This window comes from Monodon monoceros, unplaced genomic scaffold (assembly GCF_005190385.1).
Source record: "Monodon monoceros isolate NGI ecotype Baffin Bay Population unplaced genomic scaffold, NGI_Narwhal_1 Super_Scaffold_11, whole genome shotgun sequence".
In the NCBI taxonomy this organism is placed as follows: Eukaryota; Metazoa; Chordata; class Mammalia; order Artiodactyla; family Monodontidae; genus Monodon; species Monodon monoceros.
Window position 1 is genome coordinate 8,056,848 of NW_021703767.1, and position 14,035 is coordinate 8,070,882.

The 14,035-nt window shown below is 41.7% G+C and overlaps 1 protein-coding gene across 1 annotated transcript in view; it reads left to right on the plus strand.

Moving 5' to 3' along the window:
- The first annotated feature begins 249 nt into the window (after window positions 1–249).
- VPS26C (VPS26 endosomal protein sorting factor C) overlaps window positions 250–14,035 on the plus strand; it is a 50,218-nt gene continuing 36,432 nt past the window's right edge. The window contains exon 1 of the mRNA XM_029214064.1: window positions 250–469. Within this exon, the coding sequence (XP_029069897.1) occupies window positions 413–469 (57 nt within the window). The 5' untranslated portion in view covers window positions 250–412. The remainder of the gene's footprint in view (window positions 470–14,035) is intronic.

The window sequence follows — 14,035 nt, forward strand, 5'->3', positions numbered from 1 at the left end:
CGGGAGCCTCAGTCTCGAGGTACTGGCTGCGCCCGCAACGCGTCCCTGGCACCGCCCCCTGCCGCGGGGCACGCCGGGAGAGCCGAGTTTCCCCCTTCCTCTAGTAAGCGGGCGAGACGAAGGGTATTTCCGGTGTTAACGACTATCTTTACGGAAGAGGTGGGGTTAATCCTGTCCCGCCCTTCCTGGCCGGCGGGGCGAAGACTGACAGTCTTCGGCAAGCGCTTAAGGCCCGCCTCTGCACCGGAAGGAGGAAGGCGGGGGAGTCGAACAGGCGTCAGGCGCGGTGTCACGTGTCGCAACTGCTGGTGGAGAGAAGAAAAGGGCGGGACCCCGGACGGAGGGGTGGGGTGCCCTCCTTTCCCTTGGGTCACGCGCGGCAGGAAGTGGTTCCCGAAACGGAGTATTCGAGATGGGGACCGCCCTGGACATTAAGGTTAAAAGAGCGAACAAGGTTTATCACGCCGGGGTAAGTAGGGGTGGGTGTGCCTGCAGGTTCTGTTGTCTCCCAGGTCCCTCATACTTCTGGGTTTTCCTGGGCGGGGCAAGGCGCACCTCCAGGTAAGTCCCGGTCAGGTGCGGACCAGCCAGGTGCATGCCTGCCAGGTGCGTCTCGCTTGCGCGGCTGGCTGCTCTAAGAGCGGCCCCCGCCGGAGTCGCCGCCGGGGTTGGGGAGGCATGCAGGGCCGAGAGGCTGGCCCCAGGGCTGCAGCGGTAACTGTCGGGCCCCTTGAACATCCAGCTCGCCCTTGGGCCCCCGGGCTTGAGCTGTCGCCAAGAGCACTGAGGGGGGAGGAGCTTGATGACCAAACGCCCCGTTCCTCACTTCTAAGTTGAGTGCAAAGGTCTAAGGACAGAAAGGCAGAATTAACCTTGGAAGCAGAAATACGCTTTTAGGCCGTGCTCAGCTTTAACACCATACAAAAGTTATTCATTTCTCTGGTTTTGTTGTTTTAATAACATACAAAAGGAATAGCATATTAAAATGCAAGTCAGAAAAAATCTTAACTATGCCATTAACAAGTTTTGGGCCACTGGCTGCTTAACCTCTTAGGGCGTCAGTTTCCTTATTTGCCAAATGAGGATGCAAGGTTCCTCTACCTCTAAGTCGGGGAATCTCAACCCTTGCTGTACTTCAGAATCCATCACTCAGGGGAATTTAAAAATACGCTAACTGGGGTCCCACACCCAGAGACACCAGTGATTCTGATGTGCGGCCAGGGTTGAAATCACAGCCAACTCTCACACTCGGTGGAATAAAATTGAGAGTAGTGGTTGGTCACGTGAATGCAGGGAGGTCTCAAAAGGGCCGCTAAAGCCTTTCGGTGCAAGATATTTGCGGAAACCTAATATTTACAGATTCAATCTGTCATCTCCAGATTATTAATTACAGAGGGGAAAAGTTACCTTTATAGTGGAGGAATCTGCTAGTCACCATCCTAACCAAGACCAACAATGAATACCACCTTTCCATCACTGTCACCACTAATGAGCTTGACATGTTCTGGCATAACAATAGAGGGTTCTGGCATGAAAAACTGAGAAGGATACAACTCACCTATGTAGCCTTCCTGCCAAAAATGCTTAACTTCCCTCAGTTCGTAAGGAAACAGGCATATTCGTATTGAGAAACATTCTGTACAGTAATTGGCCTGGATTCTTCAAATATGTTAGTGTCATTAAAAAGAACTTTTTTAGCTTCAAGAGATGAAAGGGATTTGAAAACCAAATACAGTACCTAATTTTTGATAAATTTGAATATGGGCTATATGCTAAATACAAGTTTTGTTTTGGTATTAATTTTCCCCAGTATGATATTCATATTTTGGTTATGTGAGAGAATACTCCACATACTGAAGTGCTTAGGAGTGAAGTGTCACAATAACTAAATTTTAAATGGTCCAGCCATATTGTGTGTGTGCGCACATATGAGGAGAAAGAAAGCAAATGTGCCAAAATATTAACAACTGGTGACTCTAGTTGAAAGTTATATGGGTCTACTTTGTATTCTTTATTGAGATCTAATGGTGTACAATTCAGTGGTTGTAATATATTCAGGGTTGTGCAACCATCACCACCATCTAATTTTAGAACATTTTTATCACCCCCAAAAGAAACCCTGTACCCCTGAGTAGTCATTCCTCATTCCCTCTCCCTCTTAGCCCCTGGCAATCACAGATCTACTTTCTGACTCAGTGGATTTGCCTAATTAGGACATTTCATGTATATGGGATCATACAGTGTGTGGCCTTTTGTGATTGGCTTCTTTCACTTAGCATAATGTGTTCAATATTCATGCATGTTGGAGCATGTATCAGTTCCTCATTTGTTTTAATGGCTGAATAGTAAGCTGTTGTATGGATATGTCACATTTTATGTATCCATTTACCTGCTGATGGACATTTGGGTTGTTTTCACTTTTTGACTATCATGAATAATGCTACTATGAACATTCTAGTACAAGTTCTTGTGTGAACATATGTTTGCATTTCTCTTGGATATATACCTAGGAGTGGATTTGCTGGGTGATATGGTAACTCTATGTTTAGTTTCTTGAAGACCTACCAAACTGTTTTCCAAAGCACCTGCACAACTTCACACTCCACTAGCGGTGTGTGAGAGTTCCAATTTTTCCTCTACTTTGTATTCTCATAACTTTTTTGTAGCTTGGAAAATATCAAAATAAGAATTGGGGGAGGCAGTGACAGGCGATATGTACACTTAACTTTAATACTTATTATTTTCATTCAGAAGTTAGCAGATTCCATTCAAAGATGTTATAGCAGCTGAGATGCTGAAACGTTTTCTGTGGTTTAAAATATGGTGTCAGCAATGAAAAGTACATCTGAAAAAGTTGAAGAGATGGAATCATCCATTTGACCCAGCTGGAAGTCTTAACGCAGCCAGGACCACTCCTTGTGGGTGGTAGGGTGGAAGCGGGTATTAGCTCTGCTCATCCGGTGCACATCCCTTCATGCCAGGATTAGGAACAGAATCTGCACCTGTTGGCTTATGACAGTGTTTCCCAGACTTCACTTTTACACTTAATGTATTTTACACTAAATGCATATTAAAAGGAGACCTCATATGGCCACTGTGAAAGAAAACCCTGTGTAACTTCTGCTAAATAGAGGGTTGCTGTGTACAGTTGACCCTTCAACAATGCAGGGGTTAGAGGTGCCAACCCCACGTGCAGTCGAAAATCTATGTTTCACTTTTGACTCCCCCCAAACTTGACTACCAATAGACTACTGCTGACCAGAAGCCTTACCAATAACATACACTGTTAACACATATTTTGTGTGTTATATGTATCATATACTGTATGCTTACCATGAAGTAAGCTAGAGGAAAGGAAATGTTATTTAGAAAATTGTAAGGAAGAAAACATAACATTTACAGAGCATTGTACTGTATTTATCAATACCATAGTTTGTCTCTTTACAAGGCGACTCGTCTGTCAGTACCTACATCAATATTGTCTTATATGATACAAAACACTGTAGATGCTATATGTATTACTAACACTAGACATCAAAAATCAAGAGATAATGTGAAAAATAAATTCACATTTATTTACAGGCATAACAATTCATGCCCTGATAATAAATAAGCGACAGTATGATTGCTCTGTGGTAGCCTAGCCTGTACACCGATGTCACATTCGTGACATACCTAACTTTTTCTTAATTTTTTCCACGTTTCTAGGCTATATGGTTTTTCTTGTGAGTTTTTTTCAAATCGTCACAAATCTCAAAAACTTTTTCCAGTATATTTATTGAAAAAAATCCACCGTGAGCCCACACAGTTTAAATGCATGTTGTCCAAGGGTCAACTGTATATTTTTTAAAGCCAAAAAAAGTTATTAAATGAATAAATCTAATCACTGGACAAAAATATACACCTGGAATCACATGCTGTGACTCATGTGTTGGATGGACTCCGTCATCTGTGGTTAAGGATGGGTAGAGGAGGTAACCAGCACCATCAGGGCTGCTCCCAGAGATCCAGGGAGAAGGACCCTCCGAGGTCTCAGTGCCTGCAGACAGCGCGTGTCTCAAGCCCAGTTTGCACCATGGTTGTACAAGGAGGGTCCTGTCTTTCTCACCCTCTCCACTCTTGGCTGGCGGCAGGTGGAACTAATAAATACAAATTTCCAGTTTTCTCAGTACAGCTCAACAGCATTGGTAAAGATTCGGTTGCTATAAACCGGACTCATCCATGCGCCTGCCAGAACACAGCACCTGTAATTGTCCTGGTTTGCTCGAGGTGGCTGCCACCTGTGTTCTCAGGTTTTAAGTGCTTGTCATTCAAGTGAAACATACTTGTCCATGTAATGACGGTCTTATGTTCCACCTGAGGGACTCGGGAAACACTGGTGTAGGGTTTTGTGAGCCTGGCAGCATCACTCCCATTTTACTAACGAGGAAACTGAGGTCTAGACAAGTTAAGGAATTTGCCCCAGACCGCCCAGCTAATGACAGCCTGGATTCCAATGCAGGTCATCAGATTGCAAAGTGTGTCCAGCCAACACTCTTATTACACCTCCTCCTAAGAGCGCCCATTTTTGTGCAAAATGGAGGCGCTTTTTACGTAGGAATAGTAGTTATTAGTTTCCTAGGAGTGCTGTGAATAGCATTGTAATATTTCAGTTAAAAAGCTGCTGTGACGACTCCTCGGAACGTGTGCAGCCAAGTCTGTTCCTGTGCTTTTCAGTATCTTAGTTGTTGTGGAAGCATTTGAAAATGGTTTTGATTCTGTGGACACCAGAGAAACTAAGTTATTCTTGGGTTTAAAATTGTCATTTGGGTTTTTCCTACAAAAAGATGCTCATTCAAAGTGGTGGTGTTTTTTTAAAAACATCACAGTTGAATAATTTTTAAAAATATAACATTTTACAGAAGGCTGGAAAGTGAAAAGTCAAGTTCTTCCTCTTTCTGACCCCTTTTTCTGTCCCTGGACGTATCCGCTGACAGTTTATGTACTATTCCAGGCATTTCCTGTGAGTAATAGTTGCACGTGTACGCAGACATGCACGCAGACATACACAAAACTTGTTCTTTTTGCTGAACGGTATATCCTTACCTTGGATACCTTTCCTTACACCACATCTTCATCAACTCATTCTTTTCAGACTGTTACTGAATCAAAATAGTTTTATTCAACCAGTGTCTGTGAATCTCCTTATAGGTCTGGAGAGAAGTAGGTAAAAAGAAAACAAAAGGTGCTAACGTACTTGTGCTGGAATGGGTGCATCTCTGGTGTGTGAGGGAGCTCAGAGGAAGGTGTAGTCGTTTGGGGGTGGGGGAGGGCCCTTCTGGAGCTTCATTGAGGCAGTGAGGCTCCAGCCTGCTTCTGAAAGCTGTGTGCGGGGCCGGGGTCTCCCTCCCCACCTGGCACTGTGTGTGTGTGTGTTTCCATCAGAAGGAACAGACAGTGCGAGCACAGTGGGCAGGAGCTAGCAGACATTTGTGGGGCAGTGAGTCCAGTGAACGGCTTCTTTTACTCCATCTCCCCACCTTTCACTGCAGCTCATGTTCATCTCGTTTGACAGTGATTTGTTTTAATGTGTTTTTTTTTACATATTTATTGGAGTATAATTGCTTTACAGTGTTGTGTTAGTTTCTGCTGTATAACAAAGTGAGTCAGCCATACATATGCATATATCCCCATATCCCCTTCTCTTGCGTCTCCCTCCCACCCTCCCTATCCCACCCCTCTAGGTGGTCACAAAGCACCGAGCTGATCTCCCTGTGCCATGTGGCTGCTTCCCACTAGCTATCCATTTTACATTTGGTAGTGTATATATGTCAGTGCTACTTTCTCAGTTCGTACCAGCTTACCCTTCCCCCTCCCCGTGTCCTCAAGTCCACTGTCAACGTCTGCGTCTTTATTCCTGTCCTGCCCCTAGGTTCATCAGAACCATTTTCTTTTAGATTCCATATATATGTGTTAGCATACGGTGTTTGTTTTTCTCTTTCTGACTTACTTTACTCTGTATGACACTCTCTAGGTCCATCCAACTCGCTACAAATAACTCAATTTCATTTCTTTTTATGGCTGAGTAATATTCCATTGTATATATGTGCCACATCTTCTTTGTCCATTCATCTGTCGATGGACACTTAAGTTGCTTCCATGTCCTGGCTATTGTAAATAGAGATACAATGAACATTGTGGTACATGACTCTTTTTTTATTATATAAATTTATTTATTTTTGGCTGCATTGGGTCTTCGTTGCTGCACGCGAGCTTTCTCTAGTTAAAGTGAGCGGAGGCTACTCTTCGTTGTGGTGCGCAGGCTTCTCATTGCGGTGGCTTCTCTTTTTGTGGAGCATGGGCTCTAGGCACGCAGGCTTCAGTAGTTGTGGCACGTGGGCTCAGTTGTTGTGGCACACGGGCTCTAGAGAGCAGGCTTAGTAGTTGTGGTGCACGGGCTTAGTTGGTCCGTGGCATGTGGGATCTTCCTGGACCAGGGCTCAAACCCGTGTCCCCTACATTAGCAGGCAAATTCTTAACCACTGTGCCACCAGGGAAGTCCTACATGACTCTTTTTGAATTATGGTTTTCCTCAGGGTATATGCCCATTAGTGGGATTGCTGGGTTGTATGGTAGTTCTATTTTTAGTTTTTTAGTTGTTTTTTTTTTTTCTTGCGGTATGCGGGCCTCTCACTGTTGTGGCCTTTCCCGTTGCGGAGCACAGGCTCCGGATGTGCAGGCTCAGCGGTCATGGCTCACGGGCCCAGCCACTCCGCAGCATGTGGGATCTTCCCGGACCGGGACACGAACCCGTGTCCCCTGCATTGGCAGGCGGACTCTCAACCACTGCGCCATCAGGGGAGCCCCTATTTTTAGTTTTTTAGAAACCTCCATACTGTTCTCCATAGTGGATGTATCAATTTACATTCCCACCAACAGTGCGAGAGGGTTCCCTTTTCTCCACACCCTCTCCAGCATTTATTGTTTGTAGATTTTTTGATGATCGCCATTCTAACTGGTGTGAGATGATACCTCATCGTAGTTTTGATTTGCATTTCTCTAATGATTAGTGATGTTGAGCATCCTTTCGTGTGTTTGTTGGCAATCTGTATTTCTTCTTTGGAGAAATGTCTATTTTGGTCTTCTGCCCATTTTTGGATTAGGTTGTTTGTTTTTTAGATATTGAGCTGCATGAGCTGCTTGTATATTTTGGAGCTTAATCCTTTGTCAGTTGCTTCATTTGCAAATATTTTCTCCCATTTTGAGGGTTGTCTTTTCATCTTTTTTATGGTTTCCTTTGCTATGCAAAAGCTTTTAAGTTTCATTAGGTTCCATTTGTTTATATTTGTTTTAATTTCCATTTCTCTAGTAGGTGGGTCAAAAAGGATCTTGCAGTGATTTATGTCATAGAGTGTTCTGCATATGTTTTCCTCTAAGAGTTTGATAGTGTCTGGCTTTACATTTAGGTCTTTAATCCATTTTGAGTTTTTTTTGTGTATGGTGTTAGGAAGTGTTCTAATTTCATTCTTTTACGTGTAGCTGTCCAGTTTTCCCAGCACCACTTATTGAAGAGGCTGTCTTTTCTGCATTGTATACTCTTGCCTCCTTTATCAAAGATAAGGTGACCATCTGTATGTGGGTTTATCTCTGGGCTTTGTATCCTGTTCCATTGATCTATATTTCTGGTTTTGTGCCAGTACCATACTGTCTTGATTACTGTAGCTTTGTAGTGTAGTCTGAAGTACAGGAGCCTGGTTCCTCCAGCTCCGTTTTTCTTTCTCAAGATTGTTCTGGCTATTCGGGGTCTTTTGTGTTTTCATACAAATTGTGAAATTTTTTCTTCTAGTTCTGTGAAAAATGCCATTGATAGTTTGATAGGGATAGCATTGAATCTGTAGATTGCTTTAGGTAGTGTAGTCATTTTCACAGTATTGAGTCTTCCAATTCAAGAACATAGTATATCTCTCCATCTGTTTGTATCATCTTTAATTTCTTTCATCAGTGTCTTAGTTCATCAATAGTTTTCTGCATACAGGTCTTCTGTCTCCTTAGGTAGGTTTATTCCTAAGTATTTTATTCTTTTTTGTTGCAGTGGTAAATGGGAGTGTTTCCTTAATTTCTCTTTCAGATTTTTCATCAGTATATAGGAATGCAGGAGATTTCTGTGCATTGATTTTGTATCCTGCTACTCTACCAGAATCTACCAGATTCATTGATTAGCTCTAGTAGTTTTCTGGTAGCATCTTTAGGATTCTGTATATATAGTATCATGTCATCTGCAAACAGTGACAGTTTTATGTCTTCTTTTCTGATTTGGATTCCTTTTATTTCTTATTCTTCTCTGATTGCTGTGGCTAAAACTTCAAAACCTATGTTGAGTAATAGTGGTGAGAGTGGACAACCTTGTCTTGTTCCTGATCTTAGAGGGAGTGGTTTCAGTTTTTCACCACTGAGAATGATGTTGGCTGTGGGTTTGTCATATATGGCCTTTATTATGTTGAGATAAGTTCCCTCTATGCCTACTTTCTGGAGAGCTTTTATCATAAATGGGTGTTGAATTTTGTCAAAAGCCTTTCTGCATCTATTGAGATTATCCTATGGTTTTTATGCTTCAACTTGTTAATATGGTGTATCACATTGATTTGCATATATTGAAGAATCCTTGCATTCCTAGGATAAACCCCACTTGATTATGGTGTATGATCCTTTTAATGTGCTCTTGGATTCTGTTTGCTAGTATTTTGTTGAGGATTTTTGCATCTGTGTTCATCAGTGATACTGGCCTGTAGTTTTCTTTTTTTGTGACATCTTTGTCTGGTTTTGGTATCAGGGTTATGGTCCCTCATAGAATGAGTTTGGGAGTGTTTCTCCCTCTGCTATATTTTGGAAGAGTTTGAGAAGGATAGGTGTTAGCTCTTCTCTAAATGTTTGATAGAATTTGCCTGTGAAGCCATCTGGTCCTGAGCTTTTGTTTGTTGGAAGAATTTTCATCACAGTTTCAATTTCATCGCTTGTGATTGGTCTGTTTATATTTTCTATTTCTTCCTGGTTCAGTCTTGGAAGGTTCTGCTTTTCTAAGAATTTGTCCATTTCTTCCAGGTTGTCCATTTTATTGGTATATAGTCGCATGTAGTAATCTTTCATGATCCTTTGTGTTTCTGCAGTGTCAGTTGTAACTTCTCCTTTTTCATTTCTAAGTCTGTTGATTTGAGTCTTCTCCCTTTTTCTTGGTGGGTCTGGCTAGTGGTTTATCAATTTTGTTTATCTTCTCAACGAACCAGCTTTTAGTTTTATTGATCTTTGTTATTGTTTCCTTCATTTCTTTTTCATTTATTTCTGATCTGATCTTTATGATTTCTTTCCTTCTCCTAACTTTGGGGTTTTTTTAATTCTTATTTCTCTAATTGCTTTAGGTGTAAGGTTAGGTTGTTTATTTGAGATTTTTCTCATTTCTTGAAGTAGGATTGTATTGCTATAGACTTCCCTCTTAGAACTGCTTTTGCTGCATCCCACAGGTTTTGGGTTGTCGTGTTTTCATTGTCATTTGTTTCGAGGTATTTTTTGATTTCCTCTTTGATTTCTTCAGTGATCTCTTGGTTATTTAGTAGCGTATTGTTTAGCCTCCATGTGTTCGTAGTTTTTACAGACTTTTTCCTGTAATTGATATCTAGTCTCATCGTTTTGGTTGGAAAAGATACTTGATACGATTTCAATTATCTTAAATTTACCAAGGCTTGATTTGTGACCCAAGATATGATCTATCTTGGAGAATGTTCCATGAGCACTTGAAAGTGTATTCTGTTGTTTTTGGATGGAATGTCCTATAAATGTCAATTAAGTCCATCTTGTTTAATGTATCATTTAAAGCTTGTGTTTCCTTAATTATTTTCATTTTGGAAGATCTGTCCATTGTTGAAAGTGGGGTGTTAAAGTCCCCTACTATGATTGTGTTACTGTCGATTTCCCCTTTTATGGCTGTTAGCATTTGCCTTATGTATTGAGGTGCTCCTATGTTGGGTGCGCAAGTATTTACAATTGTTATATCTTCTTCTTGGATTGATCCCTTGATCATAATGTAGCGTCCTTCTTTGTCTCTTGTAATAGTCTTTATTTTAAAGTCTATTTTGTCTGATACGAGAATTGTTACTCCAGCTTTCTTTTGATTTCCATTTGCATGGAATATCTTTTTCCATCCCCTCACTTTCAGTCTGTACGTGTCACTAGGTCTGAAGTGGGTCTCTTGTAGACAGCATATGTACAGGTCTTGTTTTTGTATGCATTCAGCCAGTCTATGTCTTTTGGTTGGAGCATTTAATCCATTTACATTTAAGGTAATTCTTGATATGTATGTTCCTATTACCATTTTCTTAATTGTTTTGGGTTTGATTTTGTAGGTCTTTTCCTTCTCTTGTGTTTCCTGCCTAGAGAAGTTCCTTTAGCATTTGTTTTAAAGCTGGTTTGGTGGTGCTGAATTCTCTTAAGTTTTGCTTATCTATAAAGGTTTTAATTTCTCTATCGAATCTGAATGAGATCCTTGCTGGGTAATCTTGGTTGTAGGTTTTCCCCTTTCATCACTTTAAATATGTCCTGCCACTCCTGTCTTGGTTGCAGAGTTTATGATGAAAAATAAGCTGTTAACCTTATGGGGATTCCCTTGTATGTTATTTGTTGCTTTTCCCTGGCTGCTTTTAATATTTTTCTTTGTATTTAATTTTTGATAGTTTGATTAATTTGTGTCTTGGCGTGTTTCTCCTTGGATTTATCCTGTATGGGACTCTCTGTGCTTCCTGGACTTGATTGACTATTTCCTTTCCCATGTTAGGGAAGTTTTCGACTCTAATCTCTTCAAATATTTTCTCAGACCCTTTTTTTTTCTTCTTTTTCTGCGACCCCTATAATTCGAATGTTGGTGCGTTTGATGTTGTCCCAGAGGTCTCTGAGACTGTCCTTAATTCTTTTCATTCTTTTTTCTTTATTCTGCTTCCTGGCAGTTATTTCCACCATTTTACCTTCCAACTCACTTATCTGTTCTTCTGCCTCAGTTATTCTGTTATTGATTCCTTCCAGAGTGTTTTTAATTTCAGTAGTTGCATTGTTCATCACTGTTTGTTTGCGCTTTCTTTCTTCTAGATCCTTGTTAAATGTTTTTTGTATTTTCTCCATTCTGTTTCCAAGATTTTGGATCATCTTTACTATCATTACTCTTTCTTTTTCAGGTAGGTTGCCTATTTTGTCTTCATTTATTTGGTCTTGAAGGTTTTTACCTTGCTCCTTCGTCTGTAACGTACTTTTGTCATTTCTTTTTTTTTTGATGGGTGGTGCTGTATTCTTGTCTTACTGGTTGTTTGGCCTGAAACGTCCAGCACTGGAGTTTGCGGGCAGTTAGCTAGAGCTGGGTCTTGGTGCTGAGATGAGGACTTCCAGGAGGCCTCACTCCAATTGATATTCTTTGGGGTCTGAGGTTCTCTGTTAGTCCAGTGGTTTGGACTCAGAGCTCCCACCACAGGAGCTCAGGCCTGACCTCCCGCCTGGGAACCAAGATCCTGCAAGCTTTGTGGAGTGGTTAAAAATAAAAGGAAGAAAGAAAGAAAAAAAGGAGCAGTACGATATCAAAGAATAAAAAACAAAATAAAATTAGAAAGATAAAAAGTATATTAAGAAAAATAAAGATATAGTTGAAACAACGGCAAGAAGGTAAAATAAAACCACAGCAGAAAAAAGAAAAAACGGTGGGCGGGGGGAACAAGCCAAAAGGAGAGATATATCACTAACAAAGTATAAAGAATAAAATAAAATTAGAAAAATAAAAGATTTATTAGAAAGAATAAAAATATAAAAGAATCTACAACAGTGAATCAACAAGGTAAAACAGAACCCTGATCTAAAAGAGGAAAAAAGAAAAGAAAGGAAAAAAAAAAAAGCCTTGGCTATGGGGGCAAAGTTTAGGGGCAGGGAGTTGGGGTGGTGTGGAGCTTAGGCAGGGGCAGGGTTCAAGGTGGGACGCGGCCTAGGCGGGGGTGGGGGGTGACGTTTGAGCGTGTGACGGGGCCTCTACTTAGGGCCTGCGCGGAAGGGGAGAGGCAGCCTGTGGGAAGCAAGGCCTCTGGAATGTGGGCTTCCAGAGTTTGGAGGTGGGGCCCTGGTGGGGGTGTGTGGGTGGGGTTTAGGCCCCGCACGTTGGAGGTGGTCTCAGAGGGGGTCTCCGCGTGTAGGGGTGGGGCCCCGGGTAGGGGTGCAGGCACGGGGCTCAGGTTCTGCCCGACAGGAGGGAGGCTTCCAGGGCAGAGGCTTAGGCCCGGGAGCCCAAGAGGCTCCCCAGTGCCTAAGTGAACGGGGAAAGCACTGGCTGCATTCCCTTCCGTTTCTTCATGCCCCTCCCCCACTTGACGATGATTTTTTTTTTTTTAAGTGACTTTGCTATATTCTCTTCCCAGAATATTTATTTTCTTTGCCTTAGGTTTACTCTGCTCTTCTCCTGTGTTTTTTGTTTGTTTGTTTTTTTGTTTTGGCCAAGCCTGGCAGCATGCAGGGTCTTAGTTCCCTGACCAGGGATCGAACGCATGCCCCTTGCAGTGGAAACGCAGAGTCCTAACCACTGGACCACCAGGGAAGTCCCTGTTTTCGTTTTTTAACTTCATAAATTGGCTGTTTAGCTTACTAAATTGTAGCCATCTTTTTAAAATGCAGACACTTTTCTCTAAGTACAACTTTAGTTGCATCCCATAAGTTTTTGTTTTTAATAGGTTGGTGAATTATTGTAAAGCAGACGCCCTTGAAACCCCACCCAAGTCCTGCAGGAAAGGAGTAGGGGACCAGGAGAGAAGGAGAGATTGGAAGAAGTCGAATCACTGCCTAGATGCTGGCAGAAGGCGCTGTTCCAAAAGATGGTGCTGTGGGGATGTGGGAAGACCCCAAAAGAAGCTCCACTGCCCTGTCCCTCAAGATTTGATTCATAGTATTTTTATGATTGTCAACTTAAATTTTTTCTAATTTCTATTATGATCTTTTTCTTTGACATGTGACTTGCTTAGAAGTGTGTGTTCTAATTTCTGTTATAAAAACTCTCACTAGAGGCTTATAGGAATTCCCAAGTTTAATATTTAAATTTTAGAGAAGTCCTTATGAGAAGAGTAACTTTAAGCAGAAAGTGAGGTTGTGATGAAAAAGAATGCCAGGAAATTCCAGTGGTCAGAGGAAAGAAAGACTAACACGGGATTGTTTTCTATAATTTAGTAGTGACCTGTAATGGGTTACCAGCATACTTTATATATACCGCAGTCATCACTCTGATTAACTTCTGTTGTAATTAATTTGTTCTCTGAGTCAGCCTAACTAAAATAATTTGTTTATATTTGTATTCCTAGGCCTTTCAGTACCTGCCACTTGGTAAGTGCTCAGAAACTTTATTAAATGATAGTTGAAGCCTTAAAACATAGACTTTAAGCAAAATTCATAAGACTAATAGTTTTATGAATGCATTGATCAGAAAAGGAAAACTATTGTTTTATAAGTATAGTACAGATTTTGCTTTGTAATTATAAATAATATTCTAGACATAAATTCTAGACAGATGCTGGTAAGATTCTTATTTTGATGTATCCCCACAGCTACACATGACCCCCCCCCATTGTTTGTATTTGCTTTAGGGCGGTCATTCTTTTTTTTTTAAATACATTTATTTATTTATTTTTGGCTGTGTTGGGTCTTCATTGCTGCACGTGGGCTTTCCCTAGTTGCGGTGAATGGTGGCTGCTCTTTGTTGCAGTGCACGGGCGTCTCATTGCAGTGGCTTCTCTTGTTGAGGGGCATGGGCTTTAGGCGCGCAGGCTTCAGTAGTTGTGGCACACGGGCTCAGTAGTTGTGGCACACAGGCTCAGTAGTTGTGGCTCATGGACTCTAGAGCACAGGCTCAGCAATTGTGGCGCATGGGCTTAGTTGCTCCGTGGCATGTGCGATCTTCCTGGACCAGGGCTCGAACCCGTGTTCCCTGCATTGGCAGGCAGATTCTTAACCACTGCGCCACCAGGGAAGTCCCTAGGATGGTCATTCATAAGAG